This window comes from Podarcis tiliguerta, assembly GCF_965153285.1.
Source record: "Podarcis tiliguerta genome assembly, chromosome: 1".
Lineage (NCBI taxonomy): Eukaryota > Metazoa > Chordata > Lepidosauria > Squamata > Lacertidae > Podarcis > Podarcis tiliguerta.
Window position 1 is genome coordinate 88,852,944 of NC_139534.1, and position 16,185 is coordinate 88,869,128.

The window sequence follows — 16,185 nt, forward strand, 5'->3', positions numbered from 1 at the left end:
CCCAGTGCTCAGTTATGAACTGGGAGTGTCCAAGTTCAAATCTCAGTTCAGCCATGAACGCACAGGGTGGTCTTAACATTGTTCCTTAGTCTCTTCCCTGCCCATCTGCAATGCACAGAGGGATGGTCATATTGCCTGCCTTACATGCTTGTAAGGGCTGAGGTGTAAAGAGCTTAGAAACCTTAAGTGTATTTCCTTTTTCAACCCAAAAGGGAAGCATGGAGTTTGGCTGCCACATGGCTGATGTGCCCTGGGTGCCATGACAGGCTAGGAAGCCCCTTGTTTCCTTTTCCAGCTCCAGCATTCCAATTGCTGAATTGTCCCCAGCTTTCCTCCCAGGCTTGGAATTGGGATGGGGATTAGATTGCCAAACAGTTGCTGGGAATGAACCCTGCCCACCCACCCCCCGCACCTCCAAGGCCAGGAATCATGCTTCTTGTTTGCCATTGCCAGTGAAAGTGTTGAAGTCCAGTTATGCTGGCTGATTTCAAGTACAAAGTATAATGAAACAGCATGTCAAGAAGACCTGAATCTAGGAGTTCTGCAGATACAGTATTGCACAAATGCTTTTGTATTCTTGGGCATCACCGAACATAATGTGGATTCTTTCTCTAAAATTCAAATGCAGGCGTGATCAAGGTGTTTCTGGGGACCAGGTTTCCATCGTGGTGGATGGAGTCCAGGTGGCGCTGCCATCCTATGAAGAAGCTGTCTATGGCAGTGCTGGGAACTGCATACCTCCTTCGGATTCACGGGTACAGATTGTCCTTTCGGAGGGAGCTGGGCAAAGTGGAGCGAGGGAGATGCAGCAGCCACCAGACCAAGTGGGTCACAACTGCTTTGCTGGGGAGGATGAAATCCCTGGACGTTCTGGACTGTGTGAAGCTAGCAGCTCTCACCACTCGGAGGCTGTTCTAGTTCATCAGGCGACCACGTCCTCTTGGGTTGCTGGTGCATCTTGTAGCAGACCTGGGCACAAAGAAGCTCCAGACTCAGAAAGCAGTGATGTACAAAGCCTTCTATCACTTGCTTCCTCAGAGGAGTACACTGATGGTAAGCAAACTGAAAAATAAGTCTTTCACCTTAACTCCTGCTAATTGGAATTTTAAAAGTTCACATATCCTAGAGTTTCCAAAGTGCCTTTCACCTTACAGTGGAACATTTACAAGGAGAAATACTTTATTAAAAGTACTAGGATCCTCCTCCCTTCTCTTCCCCCTTTCTCCAACGCACAATCCCTAACAGCGTTCTGGTATAAGTCATTCAGTAATGGACTGAGTAATAATGTTGCTTCTGGTGAGTAATGATGTTGCTTCTGGTGGCCATTCATTGGTCATAAAAACTGGCAATCACAGTTGTACTGCACATTCTGGGGACCCCCCCCCCCTGCACATTACAGTTTTTTCTTTGTGAGTGGAAAGAAGTGGATCATAGCTGCTAACTAGCAGCACCTAGACTGGCGACTAGGAGTGGCTGCTGGGACCATTTAACACCGGTCCTAAAGGTTAATCATTGCAGAGGCAGAGCTAGCTGGTCTGGCACCTGGAGCGGTGTACACCGGGGGGGGGGGGGCTAGTGTCCCGGGGGCGGGGCGAGCATCCCAGGGGGGTGCTGCCCACAGTGAGCATCCGGGGGGGGGGTGCGCGCCCAACGCAAGCGTCCCGGAGGTGGGGCAGCAATGCTACACACCCTCAGGGATGACACCCGGGGCGGGCCACACCCACCTTGCTCTGCCTCTGCTTCATTGGTTCCCAGTGTGTTTCCAAACACAATTCAGAGTGTTGGTGCTGACCTTTAAAGTCTTAAACGGCCTCGGCCCAGTATACCTGAAGGAGCATCTCCTTTCCCATCATTCAGCCTGGACATTGAGGACCTCCTCCGAGGGTCTTCTGCTGGTTTCTTCACTGTGAGAAGCGAGGTTACAGGGAACCAGGCAAGAGGGCCTTCTCGGTAGTGGCGCCCTCCCTGTGGAACGCCCTCCCACCAGATGACAAAGAGAACAACAATTACCAGACTTTTAGAAGACATCTGAAGGCAGCCCTGTTTAGGGAAGCTTTTAATGTTTGATGTATCACAGTATTTTAATATTCTTTTGGAAGCCGCCCAGAGTGGCTGGGGAAACCCAGCCAGATGGGCGGGGTATAAATAATAAATTATTATTATTATTATTATTATTATTATTATTAAAAGACATCTGAATGCAGCCCTGTATCAGGAAGTTTTTAATGTTTGATGTTTTAGTATGTTCTGATGTATGCTGTGAGCTGCCCAGAGTGGCTGGGAAAACCAGATTTGCGAGGTATAAATAATAATTTTATCTATCTATTTATTTATTTATTGCTATCAGAAACTTGTGCCTGCCAGATAGCCTTCTGTGAGACCCAATTTTTGCTTCCCATCACGAATAAAATTTTCCGTGTTTGAAACAAGCCAAGAACAACAACAAAAGCACATCCTTATCTTGTAATCTGAATAAACTCTACCAAATTAGTAAAGTGTTCTAAATGTGCATAATTAGTTCCTGCTGCTGAACTCCGGACTTTGTATTTTCATCTGCATGACAGAAAGTGCAGGATGTTGTGCGTGGAGGGGAAGAGGGAAGTTGATCCTTTCTGCTGTGATTATTTTGCAGTCCTTTGACACCTGCCGAAGAAAGCAGCTTTAGTCAGTAAGCCTTAGTCTCTCATCCCAAGAAAATCCTCAGTAGTTAAGAGACTTTGGGGCTTTGCTAGGGGAAAGTCCTTGAAGAAGCATGACTGACAAGGGTTTTAAAGGGTGGCTCATTTTTATAGAAGCTTGACATGGTCAAATAAGAACTTGATAAACGGAAAGGGCTTTATGGACAGCCGAGACTTATATCAAGTATTTGTGGTATTTCAGATATGGAACGTAAACACAAAAGATTGTTTAACTTGTCTTTTTTTCTCTCTTCCTCTCTCCCAATCCAGATATTCCATTGTTGAAAGAAGCATGAGGCTTGCTGCGTTTGTCTAGCCTTTTCTCTCCATTTTCCTTCTTCCGGGATGGTGAGCACTCCTCGCAGACTTTCCCCACCTTCATGCGCTGTGCCCTGAATACCTCCAGACACATACCCCATAGCTGAAGATCCAAAGGATGCCGCCAGGATGCCTCCTCGATGCATCAGTGGGGTGTACAGGGTGCCAGCCGTTCCTCCCCACATTTTATCTACGTTAAGGGGGGGCTTCAGTGACGTCAGTGGACTTAAGCTCCTCATACCTCTCCCCTACCCCACCAAATGTTTGAGTGTGGTCCCTGGAGAGCTGCTATTTACTTGTGCCTTGCTCCTTCTCACACTGGCTTGTTGCAACTTCTCGTGGGCTTTACTAGCTTCTGGATTTCTGCTCAGAAAGCAGGGCCAGAAAACAACAACTAAGCTTGCTTTTCTGGGTGCAAAGAGTTTCCTTCCATTTATTCACTGTCTTATGAAGGCAAGTCAGAACACCTCTGGATGGGCTGTGAGGAGGGGTGGGTCAGAGTCCAGTTGTAGTGACATACACATACTGTTGCCCTCAACATAGACTACTTAACGTAGCTGCACTTGAACTTGGGCAGTGTTGGCTATGTTAAAGGCCACTGCAACTTGCCGACCTTTTTTCTTTTAAAGAAAAACAAGATCATGAATGGCAAGCTTAGGCTGCCACTTGCTTTTCTTTGTTTCCCAAAGAGAGGGAGAAAGTGAACACTTGCTGGGGTGAAGTGTCTGTACCTCTGCAAGCTTCCATTTAAACAAAACGAAACTGTCCCCCCTCTATCTTGGTTCATCAAGGACGATTCTCTAAACTTGGTGTGAGCTGAAATCTAGGGTTGTCTTGAGACAAACAGCTTAGAGCAATTCAATCTATGACCAGATTTAAGAGCACTTGCATTGAGAAGCCCACATGGAAAATGACTGCCCTCTTCCTAGAACAGCCAGCCTGCCAGCAATACAACAGCTGTACCATAGTTGATCCAAAGCCTTTCATCTTGGAGTGTGTTGAGCTCGTTTTCTGTGGAATGACTGTAGGATGCCAGTGTGTGTGCACATTGTGCTGTTCCCCAAGTAGGGTTCATCACCTATGCCTTTACTTTGACCCACCTTAATGAGAGAGCAATTTTGGCCTCACCGCTTTATTTTTGTTGCTGTTGTTGGGTCCCATCCTTGCGAAAGCAATGCCAGGGCTTTTAGTGTTTAGCCTGCATTGCTTATGTCTTCCTCCTGGTTCTGTTAGAACCTAGTCATTGGAAAATGGATCACCATTAGCAAGTACCTAGCTTTTTGTATCTGGCATGTCCTGTTTGCCTTGAATGAATAACAGTGATAGTCTGCCTTAAAACAAAATAGAATGGAAAGAGCCATGCTGCTGTCTTTACCCTTTTGGAAGACCCCTTGCCCCAGTTTCTTCCTCCACCCATTCCCATTGCACACTGCTTCTTTCTATGCAGGGAATATGTTCACTTACCTCCACCTTTTTCCATATAAATATACTTATTGCTCTTGTTTATCTAGCCCTCTGTGGTCAGTGCATTGCAGTTTGATGGCATCATGGAAGTATAAATTCCCAGATTTTCTCCAGTGAGCCTTCCTTAATTGAACAGTTCTGTGACCTTTCCTAAAGATTCCTACAACAAAAGTGGAACGGCTTGGTTGCCAGTTCTCACACTTGGCCCTGTCTTAAAGCCAGGGTGAGCACACAGAACCACAGTGTGCTTTAAAATATCAAGGGAACTAGAAAGCCCATCCTTTGAAAAATGGAAGTGGCAGAGGTCAACCCCGTTTACTGCCTCATAACAATGCACTAACATGGGAGACAGCTGTGGAAAAAGGCAGCACTTTGCCTTCCCCCCCTCAACCCGCCTACCACCAACAAATCTGAATGGGAAGCAGCACGATTCCCTGGGCCACTGTCCGTGTTCTCCAGCATCAGATGGGCATTGCACACTGTGCACATTCCACACAAAAGCACACAGTTTGGTACTGAATATAGACCCAAGCATTCAGATAATTACAGGTTGCAGCTTTAATTCAAAGCTGTTTAGCTCCTTTGTGAAAATTGCCTTGCAAATCTGTGGGTGATATATCTGATTGAAATCAGACCATCATCTTTTCATCGCTGGCTTATTTGTATGCTGCTTTCTCACAGGATTTTGCTCAGATTGGTTCACAACGTATCTAGGGACTGGCAACCGCAATTAAAAGAACGTAAGAAAAAATAATTATAATGATAATTAGAAAAACACATCATTTAAAAATCAGTATGCACAATGCCGTGGAAAACAATATACACATGCTAACGTAACAGTTTAAAATTAAGCAGAAGAGAGAATAAAGTCTCAGGGCTCTGCATAGTTCCTCATGCTTCATCCTGATTAGCAGAAGCAAACTAAATTGCCCAAGAGTAGCCCAATGGATGGCAATTAGTTTGCTTTTTATAATGTATACAGGCCACACAAATGTGGATTGCCTTGATGCCCAATATTGGCTGTTATCACAGAATACATATATGGCCCTAACCTTAGGCTTTCCAGGCTTGCTCTTTGAGACCCCCAGGGGTAGAGCAGGTTCTCTCACCTTGTTCAGAGAGTGCTGCTCTTCTTCAATGTGGTGTTTAGATCAGCCTTCACTAACTGGATGGCCCTCCAGATGATTTGGAGTACAGTTCCCATCAGCCCCAGTCAACACAGCCATGCTGTGGCTTAGATTCCTCTGCTGTTTATGAAAGAAAGCCTCCCCCCACCCTGCCTGATATATTTGGGATGTTGTTGCATGGGGAGGTTATGCAGAAGGATTTAGCTGTGCCCATATCTGTCATCTTGAATTGCAGTGACAGAACTGCTAAATGTTTTGGACGGTGTGAAAGAGTGGCAGAATTTTGGGTGACACCTAGCCCAAAGAAAAGTATCTAGTTTCTTCCTTTTTTGTTTAACAACAGAATGAAGCAATAACACCACTCTTAATTTCCATCTCCCATTCACCTGTGGATGCTTCATATTTTTTGTGCAGGTACATGAAGAGTCAGATATCAACTTGGGTCTTAAATCTGGAATAGGCATTTCACCTGAGTAATTTAAATGAGGGACACAAAAGAACTTTATGGTTGAAATCTTATGGGAGACAACAGAAGAGCAGTTTTTCTCTTTCATAAAATTTGGTTTTTGAAAAATGAAATACAAATGTTACGGTCTTCAGGCTAAGAATGTAGGTGCCCCCCCTTTTTAAGATTTTCTATTCTCAGGTTCTTAAATACAAATTTATGAAGGGCAAGAATAGCAATAGCTATTATCTATAATGCTCAGGGCATCTATTCTAATGCTCAGGCTGGAAATGAAGGGGGTCCTCTGTTTTAAAACCATGACACATTTTTAAAGAATTCTGAGACATCAGTTGAAACAACCACTGGCCCAATGCTGTGTGGCTGTTAGGTGCCTAATAAGTCAACTAATTTAATTAAATTCTTCCAGTCTTGTGTACAGAATGCCAGATGCTGCAAGGACACACTTTGTGCCTGGCAAGAATAAAACTCCTCTAAGGTTGTATTTGTTTACTTTTGAAAATTGTAGGCATCTAGAATTTGATTCTGCAGGCTCACCTTGCCCTTTGAATGCTGGAACATAACACCTCTGATAAATGAGTGGTTCCCATGCCATGTCACCCTCCATTTAGAATATTGGTTGATCATATGAAACTGCCTTATACTGAGTTAATGCTGGTCCAGAAAAGTCTACTCTGGCTGGCAGAGGTCTTTCCCAGCTGAAGTGGTGTGTGTGTGTTTGTGTGTGTGTGAAGAGCTGAGGAATTGAATGTGGGACCTCTTGTGTACACTGCATGTACTCTACCACTGAGCAATAGCTCTTCCCTTATACTTCCATGCACCTAGTGCTAAAACCAAGATAACACTTGTTTAAACTAAAATGCAGCACTTCTCCAGTGGTTAGATACCTACTGTGGTAAGCTGCCAGGATATTTGTGCACCCAGTTTATGTATGGCACATACAGCAAGTGTCTCTTAAAACAGCTGCTGCTGACATTGGAGACCTGCTGGAGAGAGGGCAGGAGTCAAGATTGTCTGTCTGAGGTATGATGAGGCCCATTAACTACCGATGACCCAAGAAGCTTTAGCATTTACAGGAAGCCTGATGTCCTTGCCATGGTGTCACTCCTGTTGTAGGAAAATCTGAAACCTGGGAGCCCATGCAAGTTGCGGCAAATAGGAATACCATTTAGGTTGCAATACCATACACATTTACCTGGAAGTAAGTCCCACTTAACTTAGTGAGGCTTACTTTTCAGCAAACACTTGTAGGATTGTGCATTCAGGTTTTTCGAGTGCTTAGCTTTTGAAACTTGCTCTCACGTAAAATAAGTTGGAGCAAGAGGTGAAGTAAGACATTGGATTGGCTTTCCATTTTTAATGGCATGAATGCAGTAGGCTTTGATGCACCCTTGAGGAAAAACAGGCAGGACAATGGATGAAGGGGACCTGGAGGGGCTGGAGACTTGGGTGCAGGCTTCTCTTGCATCAACTCTTTTCTAGGGCCACTTCTGGCACACATTTTTTCTTCACTGGAGCGCTTTTGTATGATAATTCCTTGCAGCATTTTTAGGCAGAGTGTTAAATGCATGTTACTAACTCTGAGAGAGAAAGGTGCCGCCCAACTCCTCATTGCCTTTTAGAAGTAAGTGGAGATTGAAAGGGCTTCTTAATTTTTACCACTTTCTCGTTGAGAGATTTTCTTTTGGATACCACAGGGGCTGCCAGGGGCTTTTTGCACATGAGAATGCATACTCATGTCTACCAAATAAATGAGTAAATACCACATTAGTTGGCTTCTGTAGCGCATGGGGAGAGCATTTCCAAAATCAAGATGCTTGTGGTACCTGCACTAGGGTAATATAGCACATGCACAACTGAAACTGTTAGTGTACTGTTTCTTAATCCTTGTGAGGAAGTCTGTGACATCCTTGACCAACCTGCTGCCCACCAGAGGTTTCTTACTACAGTGTTTTCAGGTGGCTTAAGCAGTACTGGATGCATTGTATTACAGCTCTACCATCATTTCCAAATATGGTCCACCCGTACACGTTGTTCAGAAAAACAAAATTGGGCGCGAGTTAAGATCAGTTCACAATTTACACGTCTATGGAGTGACTACTGTCTGGTGTCTGTAAACACGTCAATACGTGCATTTCTGTCACACTTTATTATTGGTATGAGGAAACCTGTGGACCTCCAGATGTTGTGGGACTACACCTCCAATTATCCCTGACCATTATCCATCCTGGTTGGGGCTGATGAGTGTTCCCACCCCTGCATCTACAATAGATTTTGTGCCCACAGTAGAAAGAACTGCTGTTTCGATGTGTGAATCAGCCCTCTCTTTCCCTTACCGCTTTTATAGTAGCATAGTGAGCATACAAACAAAGGACTGAGTATGGGGGGTTTTTTTGGTAGGAAACCTTCCATTGGCTCGATTCATCTTAGGTAGTATCCTATGGAGATCTCTCTCTCTCTCTCTCTCTCTCATGCTTCAGTCCTGGGCTTCTTTCCTGCAGATTTTTTAAAAATTGCTTTTGGAGTTGACCACCTCTGTCACTTTATTAAGATTTCAATGCTTGCACCAGAGGAGATGTGTGTTGAATGGTGAACACTTCTATGTTAATATCTATCTTGAGATACTGGCTTCTGCTAATACTGGTTGTCCATTTCTACTGGAGATAGCACTGCTGCATTTGCTTTTACATGGAAGCTCACACAGTTCAGACCAAATGTTCCATCAGAACAAGCACTTGCACACCTTCTGTTACCCAGTGGGCAGGCTGCAGGTAGTTGGAGATGCAAACACACAGGGAGAACCTGGTTGCCTTCAGTGCTTTTTATTTGTTTGTAATCTGAGTTGCACCACTATGAAACTATTTGCAGAATGGTACTCGTATATATGTGGGATTTAAAAATACCATAACGCTGTGCAGGATGTCAATCAGTTTTTATTTTGCTTTATTTTATATATATATATTTTTCTGGTATCCTGTACATTGAAGTGGGTGTGAAGATAGTATTTTAATATTTGTACAAAGTTTAATTTAATTTCAATTATTCTATGTATATAACTGCATTTCTAAATTAAAAAAAATCTTTTGAAGTTAATTGCTTGAGGGTTTTTTTTGTCTGTACAAGAAGTATTTTGATGTGATCCTGCTTCCTTCCTTCCTGATACGATACAGCTGAATAATGGCCCGTTTATCAAGCTCATAGAACAGAAGGCTCATCAATTTGGAAAGTGAATTTCTCTGCTGGCAGAGAAATTGCTAGCATGCCTCCTTCATAGAATCAGAGAATTGTAGAGTTGGAAGGGACCACGAGAGTTATCTAGTCAAACCACCTGCAAAATCTTTTGCCCAATGTGGGGCTCCAACCCATAACTCTGAGATTAAGAGTCTCATGCTGTACCGAATGAGATGTTCAGCAGCTGTTCAGCTACTGGCTCACCTGGGCAGAGGGACACCCCTATTCAATCTCTAACCCCTTCCCCCCAAACAGCCCAGCATAAGTGCTGTTTGGATTGCTCTGTTACTAAGGATCTTTTGTGTTTCTCCAGCCTGGCAGTTTTCTTATATGGCAAACTTGAGGCAAAGTATTTCCATTTTGGGAGACATGGTGCATTTATTTTTATTTTCTTAAAATCTGAATAGTCAAAAGTGGCCAAAAAAACCCACTTGAGATCCTCACCAGTTCATTCTGCATCAGGGAGATCCTACTTTCATTCTGACAAGTTCCAAAGTTGACTGAAACAGCCCTACTTTGGTTTGGGAGTCATCGGTCTCTTTTTTTTACACCCATGCTGCTTGGTGATAGTTTAAAAACTGATTGTTCTTTCCATTTTGGTGGAGAGTGGGTGGCCACGGGTGAGAAGCCAGATGGCTGAGAACTGAGCTGTGAAAGGAAACACATATTTGGACACTCAGGTTTGGAGGGACCTAAACAAGAAAGTTCAGGAACTAGCCAGGGTATCCACTTCATTTGCTGAGAAGCAGAGATAAGGAAAAAGGAAAGGACCCATGCTAGGCCTTTTCTGAGAGGGAAAGGCAAGAATTAAATTCACACGCTACTCAAGCTGAGATTTCCTGTGTACTTGTGGTTAATAAAGTCAAAGATTTAGTCTTACAAAACGTTAATGTTTACTGGAAGCTTAAAATGTTGGATTGGTTTCTAGGTTCAAAGCATCTTTGGTTTCACAGATTACAGGTGAAACTCAGAAAATTAGAATATCATGGAAAAGTTCATTTATTTCAGTAATTCAACTTAAAAGGTGAATCAATCAATGCAGCGTGGCATGGATGCTATCAGCCTGTGGCACTGCTGAGGTATTATGGAAGACCAGGAAGCTTCAATAGCAGCCTTCAGCTCTTCTGCATTGCTCGGTCTCATGTCTTTCTCTTGGCAATTTCATTTAATATTCTAATTTTCTGAGATTGTTAATTTGGGGTTTTCATCAGCTGTATGCCATGATCATCACAATTATAACAAATAGAGGCTTGACATATCTCACTTTGCATGTCATGAGTCTATCTCATATATTAGTTTCACCTTTTAAGTTGAATTACTGAAATAAATGAACTTTTCCATGATATTCTAATTTTCCGAGTTTCACCTGTAGGTGCTTATAAATTCACTACTACACCAAAAGACAAAAAGGGATTAAGTGAGGGATTCACAGCACATTCTTGCTCTCCCGTCCACACAGAAACACAAATACTTAAGTTGCTAATGTGCTCGTAACATAGCTTCCCATAAGCTGAAGAATTTGGTTAAGATGCACAGTTGTAACATTCTGATGCAACATTAGGTCAATGGAATATCAGTGTTCTGCTCTTAGCGGATGAAAAGGATTGGGAAACAAGACCAAGGGAAAGTATAGAATGAGTGCCAATGCTGGAGAACATGGTTGCTACATCCATAGCACATATGTTAAAGAACGAAGAGTCCTGCTGGATCCGACCAAAAGTCCATCTAGTTCAGCATCCTTTTCTTGTAGTAGCCAACCAGATGACAATGGGAAGCCTGCAAAGTGGACCTGAGTGCAACAGAACCACCCCTAGCTCCAGGTCATTTATGGACAAGTTAAAAAGCACAATCGTGGAGATTTTCAAGTTCTGTCACTTCCTGCTTACAAAACACTGATACAGCATTAGCCCAGATGGTTTCTTCAACCAGGAGGGGGATAGAGGACTAGATGAAAAGATCTAGTCAAACAGGCAATAGAGCAACAGGAAAGTGAGATACCCAAAACTGGAATGGCAAGCTACATCTATCATCCCTTGATAAGGAGAGGTGATAAAGGTAAACTCCCCATTCCAATTTTGGCTTCATCTTCCTGGTATCTCACTTTCCTCACCTATATCAATAAAGGTTGTGTCTGGGATTATAGTTGCTTCTTATTTATTGTTCTTCACACTTTATGGTTCTATAACCTCCATGTATATCTTCAGTTGCCATAACCTCTTCCAAAGAATCCTTTACAAAGTGGCTATAATGGCTTTGGAGTCACTCACCCTTTCTCCTCTTATTATATTTATTATAAAAGTATTTCTATACTGCTATTCATTTTTTTTTTAAATCAGTGGCTTACAACAGTCTGCGTGTGTGTGTGTGTGTGTGTGTGTAAAACAGTAACTAAGTTGGTCTGTGCAGCAGAGTCTACAAAAAGCTTAAAATTCTTAGCCTTTAATTGCCACAAGACTCATTACCACTTGTAAAGATGCCCAATGTTTCTTGGAGGTACAGAGGTCAGCATTACAGTGGTCCATATGGTGATACTATAGTCTTGTGTGAAGCATTATGATACCTTTATTTTCCACCTTACTGTAACAACCCCTTTAGGTTTTCAGTTTTGTAAGCATGCACTTGCATGCATTTTTGAATGGTCTTATTTTGGTATAAATGATTACTTGTGCTTGAAAAACAGCACTTAGCGACAGTAACTTCCAAAGCAGCCCTGACCTGCAACTAGTCTTCTCAACTCTGATTGCCAAAACCTATTGCAGGAGTTAGCTGAGGCTGAATTCGTTGCTTTCTTTCATTCTGTTTTCCTTACCTTAACCCCCCAAAGCCATTGAAGGTGGGTGTGATTTGTCTATCACACAGCTAAGTTTATAAACTAAGTCAAACCACAGGCTGTAAGTGGGGAAATGAACACCAGGCTTTTAAAACGCTCTTTCCTGTGTAGGCGGGTTTCGTGTAAGGTGTGTGGGTGGTGACCGCAGCTTCAGGGAAACTGGCTTTTTAAATTAATTATTTGTTCATTGTTTTGCGCAAGGTCAGGCTTTCCTGCAACACTTGCAGCTGGGATTATTTTTCCCCTTCCAGCGTTTATCTGACAAATCGTGTACTGGAAAGAATTTGTCTCTATGGTTTCATGCCTGTAATAGTGAGGTGGGGTATATGCGACATGACTGAGCTAGTCAGAGGGTGAGGAAGGAAGTATTTGTGTCTCAGATAAGGAATTGTGGTTATGCTTCTGTAAACCAGAATGGGGCATTCCAAGCATCCAAAGGCCTGAACCAGGCAAAGAGAAGTGTCTGCTTCTGTCCTTCAAGCCTGCCCAACAGAAAGGAGCCAAAGAATAAGAAGAACGCTGCTGTCTCGCTCAGCCAGTCAGCACTTTGTCAATCAGTTCAGTTTATTGCAGAAATTGCTTCCAAGCCATTCAAATCCATGGGGTTTGTTTGCCTGCACGATCCAATCAGCACTCATTATATGCACTTCTTTGGCCTGTAAACAACGTTAAGGATGATTTGCGGTGCCTTTGGTTCACTGCTCATGCTCTCTCCAGCTCAGCCTCCCTTCATTAAAGCCTTAATTTCCATCTAGCGAGAGTGTTCTCAAAAGGGCAAAATACAAATTAACAAACCCTTCATTGAGGGATTTGAGATTAAGGGTTATCGGATTTTAGAATTGCGTAACATGCTGGGACATTAAATGCAGAATAGCCTTTTGCCCTCATCCCTGACTCAAATGTGTCAGTATTTGTAAATGCACTTCCTTGCATTCATCCTGGCTCCTCCTGTTCCTGTTTCCCTCCAGCTGTTGATGCTTGAGCTCTAAACACCTTGCGGTGACGCGGGGTGAGTTTCAGAGAAACGGGTAGGGAGTTTGCAGCCCTATTGTGCTGGAGAGAGGCTGCTCATAACAGGGAAAGTCTGAGACCCCATCTGCACTGTACATTTAGAGCAGCATCATACTGTTTTGAACAGTCATGGCTTCCCCCAAATAATCATGTAGTTCCTTAAGGCTGCTGAGAGGTGTGAGGAGATCCCTTTCTGCCTCTTTGGCAAGAGGGAGTCATTGTTAAACAACTGTGACAATTGAAGCTCTGTGAGGGGAACAGGGGCCTGTTCACAACTCTTAGTACCCTTTACAAATGACAATTTCCAGAATTCTTTGGGGGGGAGGATGGGAAGGCGTGACTGTTTAAAGTGATATGATACTGCTTTAAATGTATAGTGTCAATGAGGCCTAGGAGGTGTGAGCAAGGAAGAGCCGATACTGTTCCGTTTGCCTTGCTCTTACATGTGCAGTGCTATTTTTCTAGAAAAAGAGGTAGCAGAAGGCACCATGGACACCTTCCTTGTTTTCTTCAAATTGCAATTGCGCCCACCTGAGAGGCGTCCGAACTGAGTTCTGGCTGAAAAAAAGCTCTGTATGTAAGACGGTTGCAATAGATAAAGCCCTTTCACCACACTTGTCTCCCTCCGACCCACCCCTCCAAAGACCCTGTGGTCTTGACAGAACTGATAGTTCAGCTTTTCAAACGGCTTAAAAGGAAGAATGCAGGGATCTACTAAGAATAAAGGGAAGTATGAGCCAGAAGGGGGAAAGTGTGCTTATCGGTGGAGAACAGGCCCTGGTTTTGTCATTGAAATACAGTCATCTGTCAGTCCCAGCTGTAGATTGTTTGCCTCAAAATAGTCTGCTAGTAGGAACCCTCCCATGCAGCCATAACAATCTCCTCCTGCGCCGGTCAATGCGCTTTGCTGTGGGGCCACACAGTGCTCTTTTATCTCCCTTATTTTACTCTGTGATTATCCTTTTATGTGCAGCTCCGCTTTTAATCGTGAACCCTTAAAAGCGCAAGGGAGGAAAGGAGGCAAGAATAGAGAGAGGGAGCCCCAAGAGAGCTTCTGACACGGAAGGCGTCTGCACACAAAAGAGAGGATTCCATCCTGCTGCCTCTGGGGCCTGGCTGCCAGCTGCTCTGCCATAAAGGACAGGCATGACATCACAACTTCCACATCTCCCCATGAAAAGTGCTGAGTTGCTCTGTCCTGCAACAATACAGATAGCACATTGTGAATCACAAAAGGGCCATATTCCATCTGCGCTGAGGGAGATGAGGAGTGACTGCGGAAACACAGAAGTGCTGTATTCAGTGATTGTTTACAAGATGACTAAAATCTTCACATGCCTTACGATACCACACACATTCCCTTCAACTGGGCCTGCAGTCTCTGCAAGACACACGTGCTGGAGGGGGAGAATTTGGTTGGCTTTCTCTCCCATTGGGTTAACCGTAGACCGCCTTCATTAACGTCTAAGTTTCTTGATCTGGACAAGAAACTTGGCCAAGATCTGGACACTAAATCCAATGGGGTGCCATTGGACAACAACAACAACAACAACAATTTATTTATACAACAACAACAACAAATTATTTATACCCCGCCCTCTCCTGTCAAGGCCGGGCTCAGGGTGGCTAACACCAAATATAAAATACAGTAAAAAACAACAACACAAAACACATTTGATTAAAATACAGCTTAAAATAGAACCTCGTTTTACTGGCAGCCCATAAATCAAGACCATAAGTGGAGGAAACATCAAATCATAGAATCATAGAGTTGGAAGAGACCACAAGGGCCATCGAGTCCAACCCCCTGCCAAGCAGGAAACACCATCAGAGCACTCCTGACATATAGTTGTCAAGCCTCTGCTTAAAGACCTCCAAATATTAACCAGGGCCAGTTATCCATGCTGGTCCTACATGGGCCAGCAAAAGGGCCAAGGGAAAATTTATATACAGGATCCCATATAAAGGGTTCCATCAAAAAGAAGAAGAAGAAGAAGAAAGGGGGGTCAGACTGGGTCAGACCAAAGGCCTGGCGGAACAGCTCTGTCTTGCAGGCCCTGTGGAAAGATGTCAAATCCCTCAAGGCCCTGGTCTCCCGTGACAGAGCATTCCACCAGTTCAGGGCCAGTGCTGAAAAGGCCTTGGCCCTGGTTGAGGTCAATCTAACCTCCTTGAGGCCCGGGACCTCCAAAGTGTTGTTATTTATGGACCGTAAGGTCCTCCACGGGGCATACCAGGCGAGGTGGTCCCAGATGGTGGAGGTCAAGGCCTGGGTTTTCTGTGATGGCTCCTGCATCTCCTACCCTCCCCCTTTAAAAACTTCATATATAACTTTGCTTATATATGGGGACGACAGAGGACGAGATGGTTGGACAGTGTTTTCAAAGCTACCAACATAAGTTTGACCAAACTGCGGGAGGCAGTGGAAGACAGGAGTGCCTGGCGTGCTCTGGTCCATGGGGTTACAACGAGTCAGACACGACTAAACAACTAAACAACAACAACTTTGCCTGTAGGGCAGCTCCATGCAGTGCTTTTTTGGGACAAAGTTGTTGAGCTTTCTTTGCAAAATCTAAAGTAAGAGAGAGAGAGAGAGAGAAGAATTTTTGAGCTATTTTTAAGGAAATTCATCCCAATATACACTTCTGACATGTGTTGCCATACGTCCAGCTTTTCCCAGACCATCTTTATTTCCCTTTGGCATCTATACATCTCAATGGACAAATGCTAATTTTATGGAAATGTGTGTCATGGGCCTAAGTTCACATCTTTTAAATGCCCAACAATGTTCCTAGGCACATCTACATTGCCTACAACTTCTACCAAGTAACTTTAGGCTTCTAGCTATCTTTTTTTTTTAATGCACTTTGCTAGCTGCAGTACGACTTCATTGTCTTTTTATTTATTCTTTTGTTACTTATACATTGTATTCTATAGGTTTCAAATTGCAATACAATCAAATATAAGAAATAAAAGAAGAAAGAAAAAGCCAAGAGTCTGATGGATTGCTGCCTTCCATCTTCCATGATGCATTCACAGATATGCCATGGACCAAATGAATGA

The 16,185-nt window shown here is 43.6% G+C and overlaps 1 protein-coding gene across 5 annotated transcripts in view; it reads left to right on the forward strand.

The window, feature by feature from the left end:
• SUSD6 (sushi domain containing 6) overlaps nt 1–9,143 on the forward strand; it is a 58,640-nt gene extending 49,497 nt beyond the window's left edge. For all 5 annotated transcript variants that reach the window (XM_083399038.1, XM_083399036.1, XM_083399039.1 and 2 more), the window contains exons 5-6: nt 629–1,053; nt 2,949–9,143. In XM_083399038.1, the coding sequence (XP_083255164.1) occupies nt 629–1,053; nt 2,949–2,974 (451 nt within the window). In that variant the 3' untranslated portion in view covers nt 2,975–9,143. The remainder of the gene's footprint in view (nt 1–628; nt 1,054–2,948) is intronic.
• Nucleotides 9,144–16,185: the final 7,042 nt, after the last annotated feature.